This window comes from Zootoca vivipara, chromosome 13 (genome assembly GCF_965207765.1).
Source record: "Zootoca vivipara chromosome 13, rZooViv2.hap1.1, whole genome shotgun sequence".
NCBI lineage: Eukaryota > Metazoa > Chordata > Lepidosauria > Squamata > Lacertidae > Zootoca > Zootoca vivipara.
This window is the reverse complement of record NC_142596.1, coordinates 10452972-10462826: the sequence shown is the minus strand read 5'-3', so window position 1 is coordinate 10462826 and position 9855 is coordinate 10452972. Positions and strand designations below refer to the sequence as shown.

The 9855-nt window shown below is 49.6% G+C and overlaps 1 protein-coding gene across 4 annotated transcripts in view; it reads left to right on the top strand.

Moving 5' to 3' along the window:
• The first annotated feature begins 626 nt into the window (after positions 1-626).
• Positions 627-9855, top strand: part of AP3B2 (adaptor related protein complex 3 subunit beta 2) — a 61828-nt gene continuing 52599 nt past the window's right edge. For 2 of the 4 annotated variants that reach the window (XM_088656608.1, XM_088656611.1), the window contains exon 1: positions 850-1087. In XM_088656608.1, coding sequence (XP_088512734.1) covers positions 975-1087 — 113 coding nt within the window. In that variant the 5' untranslated portion in view covers positions 850-974. Of the gene's footprint in view, positions 1088-9855 lie in introns of all 4 variants that reach the window. The other 2 variants (XM_088656610.1, XM_088656609.1) reach the window with 2 other exon arrangements.

Here is a 9855-nt window from a genome sequence, read left to right as displayed (position 1 = left end):
TTTTTTTTTGCAGCAGCCCTGGCTATAATCTCCACAGACAAATGGGAGGCACCTCTTTGGGGTGGGGCTTCTGGGGTGGGAGCAGCTCAGAGACCAGGAGGCAGCAGCGGCTGCCTGGAGGACTCCCAAGGAGAGGGGAGAGGAGAAGAGGCTGAGGGAACACTCCCAAAGGGAGGGTGGTTGAAAAAGGGTGAGAGGCTGCCAGCTCTGCAGGGAAGGGGTGACATAGCTGGGCTCCTGAGCCCCACAGGGGTGCCTCAGAAAGAATGTAGTTGGTCAAGGGAGCCGTGGACCCAAAAAGGTTGAAAACCTCTCCTCTAGGGAGGTTGTACTGGCCCCATCCCTGATTACTTTTAGGCAGACAGCAAACTTATCTTTATTTCGCTTGGCTAATAGCATTTATTTTCATTTAAGGGTCACACCCATTTAAACACACACACACACACAAAAAGAATCCTGGGAACTGTAGTTTACTTCTTACAGAGCTGCAATTCCCACCACCCTTAACAAACTACAGTTCCCAGGATCCTTGGGAGAAGGGGGAACTACGTGCTTCAGATATCAGGTGTGGATGCTTTAATACTGTATTTCGTTTCAACTCTGTGACGGTTTAAACGGGGTGCTTTGAGGGCGGAGCCGTTGCCTTCTCTTTTATTGTACATCGACTTGAGGGCCAAAAGGCGGCATAGGTTTTAAAAATGGAATGAGCGAGCACCGGAAAAGGAATCCCCCCTCCCGCTCGCTCCCCCTCCCCCCCAGCCTCTCCCCTCGGCGTGGGCGGCGGGGTCGTGTCTCTTTAAGGGCCGGGGGAGGCGTGCCCAATCCTGGCTGCACCAGCCGCTCCCACATGACACTGACATCAGCCGCAGCCGCAGCCGCATCCCGGACCCGCCGTCGGGGCTGCCATCGCCCCCCCTCCAGTCCCCCCACCGCCATAAGGCGCTCCAGCCAGCCCAGCTTTCCTCCTCGCAGCCATGTCCGCCGGCCAAGCTTACAACGAGGAGAAAGGTGGCTCCTCCAGTCTGGGGGAGCCCGAATATGGGCACGATCCGGCCAGTGGAGGGATCTTCTCCTCGGATTACAAAAGGTGGGGCTGTCGGGGGGGCGCCTCCCACCCGATCACAGGCTGCGTGTGGGGAAGTGAACCTGTTTCTCCCTACCCTCTTTATTTTATTTTTTTGGGGGGAAGGAAGCAACCATGGCTGCCTTGGACGGGGGGGGGGTCAGGATTGCTCCCTTCGTGCTGCGGCCAAAGACAGGGCTTTCCGCCGGCCCCGGGTCCATCCACAGCCCCGCGCGCGCGCTCTCGCTCCCGCTTGGCGATTCGCTTGGCCTTTGTTATGGATGGCCCAGATTTCTCTCTCTCCGCTTCTCCCTCCATCCCGGGGATGACGCGAGAGGCTCTGAGCCAACCTGAGCCCGCCACCTGCGCCCAGGCAAGGCTGGCACCGGGCGACGTGGGCCCGGAAAGCTTCCCCTGCCTTCCAGCCTCATAAAGATTTTGCCGGAGGGAGGAAGAGCCGGGACTCTTTGGGCCGCACCTGTCGGGTTGCTACCGCGGGGGGGGGGCCACCTGCCGCCGGCCGGCCTTCTTACTTAACCACCAGGGCGTGGCACCAGCTGTCAGCTTTAAGGCTGGGGGTTGCCCCCTGCGGAGCTTAGGAGGGAGGTAGCGATAGAGGGAGACAAGATTAGAAACCACCTGGGCTCCGCCTGCCATTGGCTACCCAGCGCCGTAGCGGGGGTTGCCGGCGTCCCGCGTGGGCAAGTGTTCCTCCCTCTGGTGGACTGGGGTGGCGGGGGATGCAAAGAGGGTGAACGGAGCCGCCCTACAACTGCCTCCCCGCCTGCTCCCTCCCTCCACCTGCCCACTGGACTGACCCGCCTGTCACCGTGCCTCAGCTGCCAGGGCTCCTGCCTGTCGTGCTTGTTTGTGCCCCTCAAAAATGTGGGCCCAGGGTCCCCCTGGCCTCTCGCGCTGCCCCTCTGGTGCCCCCTACTGCTGGCCTCCCTTTTTTCCAGGCTACCAATCCCAGGGGAAATTGGCAGCCTCTGGCAGGATGAGACCTGGCTCCTTATTTCTTGGTATGTGGGGTGTTGGAGTGAGATTGTTCTTGTGGACAGGTGCTCTTTGTTCATGCTCAGGGGTGCTCTTTTCTGAGGAATTTTTGTGGCTCACAGATATTGGGAGTTGTAGCCCAAGGACATATGGAGCAGCACAAGCAACCCACTCTTGTTCCACAGGGTTTGTTTCTTAAGATGCTGCATTGAGCAGGGTGCGGAACTAAATGAACGTCTGAGGGTCCTTTCCAAATCCGTGACACTAAGATCTGTTTCCAAGTTTCCTAACCCTTACAGAGGTGGCCTAAAATCTATTGTTAGGCTGTTACATGATGGCTTGTGGCAATGATTTCAGCCACACTAATATGCTAATATGCTGCAGTGCGAGTTCAGTTGGGGGGAATTTTTCTCAGTTTAGGTCAAGGGAGGTTGGCCCCACCTACATTTGTGCCGCATCCACACCATAGACTTGCAGCTCTATGATACTACTTTAAACACTCATGGCTTCTCCCAAAGAGTCCTGGGAACTGTACCGTAGTTTGTTAAGGGCACTCCTTAACAAATAGGTCCCCTATTCTGCCCAAAGAGCTACAATTCCCAGAGTTCCCTGGGAAGAAACCACTCTGTAGCTCTGTGTGGGATTAGGGGTCTTCTAACAGCTTCCGGTGCCCTTAATAAACTATAGTTCCCATGACTCCTTGGGGGAATCCATGAATGTTTAAAGTGGAATCAAATTGCTTTAAATGTGCAGTGTGGATGTGGCCTTGGTCTTTGAATGGGTTATGGCCTTCCATTGGCTAGGTGGGCACCCAGGAGCAAGAGACTGGCTCTGGTGCAGTCAGGTGGAATTGCTTCCCTCTGGCTGTCACCTTCCATCAGGTCTGACTGCCAAAGCTTCGTGGCACTGCTGCACCTTAGGAGACCAGATGCCCTCTGAAGTTAGACCTTTATTGGACCAGCCCAAAGTATAGCCATATATAACTTACAGCTGCCTGTAAGTTATGCTGACTTTTTTTTAGAAGACATCTGAAGGCAGCCCTGTTTAGGGAGGCTTTTAATGTTTAATAGATTATTTTATTTCATTTTTCTGCTGGAAGCCGCCCAGAGTGGCTGGGGAAACCCAGCCAGATGGGCGGGGTATAAATAATAAATTATTATAATAATATTATTATGCCTTGTTCTTGAAGCTTTGTGGATGCAGACCTAAGCGATGCCCGAGGAATAAAAGCAGTAACTATAAAATAGTTTGGCCAGTGAGAGTTGGCTGAGGAATTTGCATCCCACTGGACTCTCCTGAGGACTCACTAGACTCACATGACACTGGCATTACTGTAGGTTTCAGTAAGCCTGTTTGGCAGGGCCAGGCAACGTGCAGCCATAGGTTGAGTCTTAAAGCCCTGGGTGTGTGTAAATTCTCTGTGCAGATGCCTGGCAAGAGTCATCTGTTCTTCCTCTGGCAGTCTGCTGGGTGGGGAGGATGAGAGAGAGGGTGGTAGTAGCAGAAAGCAAGAGAAATGGAGGTGATCAAAAGAGAAACAAGGTGGCAGAATGAGAGCAGAGAAGGGGCCAGGACCACTTCTGACCCTGGCTTCACCCATCCCAGGCTTCTCACCTGCCCACCACCAGCCTGCATGCCCGTCCCCTAGGTTACCCCTAAGGGAATGTGAACCTTCGCTGGGAAAAAGGTGGCCCATTCCCCAATATGCTGACTTGCCTCTTTACAGCCATTGAGTTTAACTATCATGTGCATGCAGATGCCATGTCCTTAACTCTAGAGTTGGGCAAAATATTTATATATTGTCCAAAACTGGTCTGTTTGTGATATCAGTTTTATAATTTTTGACCTGGAAATATATCGTGAATCATGATGTGTGTGTATGTGCTATGCAAAAATCACAATGTGGGAAAGACCGTGCAGCTGGCGCTTTTCTAGATTCCTGCAGCCCTTGTTAACTCTGCCAGCTCAGTTCTTCCCTGCCATCTGCAAGGGGCAGCGAATCACAAGAGCAGGCACTGGCAAAAATCACGATGCAGGAAAAGCCGTGATGCCGGCTAGTGCCTCTATATAGCTCCATCCTTATTTCAGACATCATGGTATATCAGTATATTGCAGTGTTTAGCTGGTGATACATCACAATGTTGAAAACCAAATATTGCCCAGCCCTACTTAACTCATCATGGATTGGCTTTGGGCACCCAATCACAACTGCAGTTTGAGCATTTGGAGGTAGTGGCAGAAACTGGCCTGTACTGAGTCCAGCCCAGGGGGTTGGCATGTACACAGCTGACTTGGATAAAAGCTGGCTTGTAGAGCAGCTTAAAAAATAACCTCCGCCATGGTTGAAATGGGTTTTCCTTGGTTCTTAGAGCATGATTCTAGCAGAAGCTAATGGATGTTATGGGGAGAAACTATTAACCTGAATCAAGCCTTCCAGGCAAATGAGCTTGTGGGTAATTGGGTCTCTGCTATTCACTTGCAATCTTTACACTCAAGGTGGTTGTCTAGTTGCTAACACTCTAGATCAGACGTGAGCATTTTAACTACAACTCCCATCAACCCCCAGCAAACCTGGCCCAGTGAGGTTCCCCATTCCTGACAGAAGGGGTTACAGTTTGTGCTTTTCTGGCTGAACTTGACCTGGGGTTCTCTCGGGATTCTTTGAACTCAAAAGTTGCGGAAAGTTGGCATGCTCAGGATATGCAGCATTTGTGTATTCTAAACATGATGGGGACGCAGGTGGCGCTGTGGGTTAAACCACAGAGCCTAGGGCTTGCTGATCAGAAGGTTGGTGGTTCGAATCCCTGTGACGGGGTGAGCTCCCATTGCTCGGTCCAGCTCCTGCCAACCTAGCAGTTCGAAAGCACATCAAAGTGCAAGTAGATAAATAGGGACCACTACAGCGGGAAGGTAAATGGCGTTTCCGTGTGCTGCTCTGGTTCGCCAGAAGCGGCTTTGTCATGCTGGCCACATAACCCAGAAGCTGTACGCCGGTTCCCTCGGCCAATAATGCGAGATGAGCGCACAACCCCAGAGTCGGTCACGACTGGACCTAATGGTCAGGGGTCCCTTTACCTTTAAACATGATGAGATTCTTGCATTGCAGGAGGTTGGACTAGATTACCCTCAGGGTCCCTTCCAACTCTACAATTCTATTATTCTATGTGATGAGCGGCACTGGGGACCCATGTCAAGGGTTGCCCACAGCCAGTACAAAAAGATGGTGTAAGTGTTTTCCAACACCAGGGAGAGGTATATTCCTATGCTCTCATGCAGGATGAGCAACAGACAGTGCACTGTAAACATATGGTCCTTTAAAACTGGGACAGGTAACTTTTTTTTTTATCCTGAGGACTCCATTTCCTTCTGGGCAACAATCTGAGAGTCACAGGCTGGTAGTGGGTGGGGCTAGGGGCAAAAGTGCGGAGAGCAACAAATGTGCATTTTAGCTTCCTAAAGTAGACTAGTTTCCACACACAAAAAAACCTCTTCAGACTCCATCTGAAGAGGAAAGAAGCATTATCAGAGTTCAATGACATGTTCCAGCCAGGCAAAAACATGTTGGGTATGAAGCAGGACCAGCAGGGATTGTGGCTTGGAGGGAGTTTCAGGGGCCAGGCAAAAGGGCTGTATTTGGCCTCCAGGCCTGAGGTTCCCCATCCATGCTTTACATTTATGGCAGTGCCCTATGACACCATATAGGTCTTGGAAAATGCAAGATGCCATATGGATTTTCTTCTTTAAAGCCCTACCCAGAACTACAATAACCGAAATATAAAAACAGCATAAAATACAATGAAATAGATTGCAATGGATTGCACAGCAACTGGGGGCATTTGCTGCTCATCTATACAAACCAGGAACCCCTGGGTACACAGAAAGGCTTTAAGAATTCCCTGAAACCACAATTTGTTGCCACCTGACTAATGCCTACAATGAAGCCAGAGTGTTGAATGCTTTGACCAAATGGGATGACAGGGAGAAGGCGACCTTTTAGGTATCCTGGCCCTGAATTGTTGGGGCTTTATAAATGAAAAGCAGAACCTTAAACATGGCACAGTAACATATTGACAGGCAGAGTAGTTCTTTTAACATTTATGCTATATGCTGGCAGAAATTAGCTCTGCTCAGCAAGCAAGCTGCTGCATTCTGCATCAGCTGCAGTTGCCAGACCAACTTTAAGAGCAGCTCCACTCAGAGTGCATTGCAATAATGCAGTGTTGAGATTGCCAATGCCTGAATGACTGGTCATGTTATCCCTGCCCCGAAAAGGTCGCAGCTGGCCATACAAGTTGAAACCGGTAAAAGGCAATCTGGATTGAGGACTACACCCAGACTGCAAAGCTGTTCCTTCGGAGAGAGTGCAAGCCCATCCAGAACAGGCTAAGGACCAAATTCACCTTCCACTAGGCACCACTGCCTGCTTCTGGAGAAAAAACACAATCCTACACATTACAAAAAAAAAACCCAACCCTCAAAAGAGATGTCAACCCAGGGATGCTGTCTGCTGCAGCAGGTCACATGAAATGTTTAATCTCACCCTCAAGAGCTGAGTGGCAACAGTTTTCCAGGGGTTCAGACAGAAATCCTTCTCAGCCTTCCATGGAGATGGGAGGGATTGAACCTGGCACTTTCTGCATGCAAATCACATGCTCAACCTTTGAGTGAAGACTCTTCCCCTGGCTGTTGTTTAAATCTGCAATAGGCAGATTTAAGAGGTAACGCCTTACGGAAGTGGTACTTCTTATTTAGGGGATTTGTGTTTGAGGGCTGCAATTGCAATGTTGGCAGTTGTAGCTCTGTCTCATCCGCAACTGCTTCTGGGTGTGGGGAACCTTTGGTCCTCTGGGTGGTGCTAGACTACAATGCCCATGATCCTTAGCCATGCTGACTAGGGGATGGTGATGGGAGTTATAGTTCAGCAACGCCTGGAGAAAGTTTCCCACACCTACTTTATAATAAAAAGTTGCATCCGGGAGCATTTTTGTCTTTGAGATGCTCTGCTGTTAAAGCTGATTCAGGGAATTTTAGATGACCAGATGAATAGGAGGGCATGTTGTGTCTGCTATTATGGAAACCCTCTTTGTCGTACTATAGAGACTTTCTGGAATTATGCTGCCTGATAAGTATTAACATTTGTTTTCAAACAATCTTGATAGAATGCTGTGTGCTCCATAGTTGACATCTAAATTAGTGGTGCTTTTGCAGAATGTATTTGGCTTCTGGGAGCTACAGGGTGGGGCAACCAGCTCTGCAGGCTTCCTGCCACCCTTGGAACAGAGGTTGCTGGATTCCAACTCACATCAGTCCCAATCAGTGTTATGCTGCTGGCTGCTGCAAGACTTTGTGTGTTCCTTATTCAAAAATCCAGATTCACCCTCTTGGTGGTTCTGCCTCCCAAGTTCTTGTTTCACAGCATTTCATATTATTCCTCGGAGCCTGCAGCTGCAAGGACAGACTAACCACTTCCATGGTTCTGGTAAGAGCTGCTTCTGGTACATTGGACAGCTCACTGCTTCGAGAAAGCGCCCCTTGATTTGATTTGCCTGCTTGTTCCACATCAGCAAAATGACAGGAAGTTTTCTCCTTCTCCACCCCTTCCCTTCGCATTTCAGCAAGGAAACTGAGCTTCTGTTATGGAAGTGGGATTTTCTGCAGCGTGGTGTGTATCTTTGTGTGTGCGTTTTGGCCCCCCTCCACTTTATCTGATTAACTTTGGAGGCTGTTGCTTAATAATAATAATAATAATAATAATAATTAATAATAATAATAATAATAATAATAATAATAATATGGTAATAATAATTTATTTATACTCCACCCATCTGGCTGGGTTTGCCCAGCCACTCTGGGCGGCTCTAAACAAAATATTAAAAACACGATAAAACATCAAACATTAAAAACTTCCTTAAACAGGGCTGCCTTCAGATGTCTTCTAAAAGTCAGATAGTTGTTTATTTCCTTGACATCTGATGGGAAGGCGTTCCACAGGGCGGGTGCCACTACCGAGAAGACCCTCTGTCTGGTTCCTGTAATCTCACTTCTCACAATGAGGAATCGCCAGAAGGCCCTCAGAGCTGGACCTCAGTGTCAGGGCTGAATTATGGGGGTGGAGACGCTCCTTCAGGGATACTGGGCTGAGGCCATTTAGGGCTTTAAAGGTCAGCAGCAAAGCTTTGAATTGTGCTCGGAAACATACTGGGAGCTAATGTAGGTCTTTCAGGACCTATGAGCTGCAGATTGAGATAAAAGCTTTGGATGCTGCTGAAGGACTGTAAAATCATCAATGAACAGCTAACTGTCATAATATTAGGGCACTCCCCCAGGATGTTGTGGGCTGATAATGTGGAGGTCTGTGCTGTTCTCTCACTAGCTAGCAGGGTTCCAGACAAGGTAACTGGAAGGGACAATGCAGTTATGCGTGTGTTGGATTTTCTGTCCCCCACCCCACCCCCCACCTGGGACTGGGATAGATAATGCTGCTATTACACTACTGCCAGAGATGGCCATAGTTGAAACTTGCCACATGATGCAGAGGTTTCATGTAGTAAGCAACATTATGTGCAACAGATCACACATGGAGGAGGCAAGGAGCCATCACATAGTAGTGTTGGGGAGGGGGGGAGGTTGCAGCTTGTGCCTGCAGATGGTAGTAAGTATATCAGCTCTGAGAGCATGCATTTGGATTCCTTGGCATACAGAGAAGTAGAGGCATCCAGCTCAATTCGTGGCATCGCTAGCTAGAACAGCTAGATGGTGGCAGGGGAAAGACCTCTGTCTGAGACCCTGGAGAGCCACAGCAGATATAATGGGGAAGGGTCAGAGCTTGGTGGTGGCATCATAGAATTTTAGAGGTGGAAGAGACCCCTGCAGTACAGGAATCCTTCCCACAGCTCTGCACGTGCTCAGAGGCACTTACTTAGCCAGTGAGAAGACAGACATGGTGCAGTTCTGGAAGGTTTCGTTTCCTTTGGATAAGACCGCCGGGACCATATAACACTGGTCCTAAAGGATCTTCACTGGCTCCCAGTACGTTTCCGAGCACAATTAGTGTTGGTGCTGACCTTTAAAGCCCTGAACGTCCTCGGCCCAGTATACCTGAAGGAGCGTCACCACCCACATCGCTCAGCCTGGACACTGAGGTTCAGCTCCAAGGGTCTTCTGCTGGTTCTATCACTGTGAGTAGCAAAGTTACAGGGAACTAGGCAGAGGGCCTTCTTGGTAGTGGTGCCTGTCCTGTGGAACACCCTCCCTTCAGATGTTAAGGAAATAAACAACTATCGGACTTTTAGAAGACATCTGAAGGCCACCCTGTTTAGGGAAGTTTTTAAGGACTGATGTGTTTATTATATTTTTAGATATGTTGTAAGCTGCCCAGAGTGGCTGCGGAAACCCAGCCAGATGGGCGAGGTATAAATAATAAAATTATTAGTAGTACAGTATTGTTAAGACAGATTGAGACTTTTGATGCCTTTCACTAGGTGGGGCTATTCACCCACCTAGTCCAACCTTGCCTGCACTCACTGGCAGCAGCTCTCCCTGATCCAGGCACAGCTCATTTCCCATGACTTGATTCTTTACCAAGGATTGAAACTAAGACCTTCTGCATGCAAAGGCACATGCTCTATCTCTGGGCTGTGGTTCCTCCCTTACCCTCTGCACTTCTAAAGGATGGCCGCAAGATGGCAGTGTTCCCTGCCCTTTGAGTACAAGAGAGGAATAATAGAATTGCAGAGTCAGAAGGGACCACAAGGGTCATCTAGTCCAACCCCCCCCCAGCAACGCAGAAATGTTTT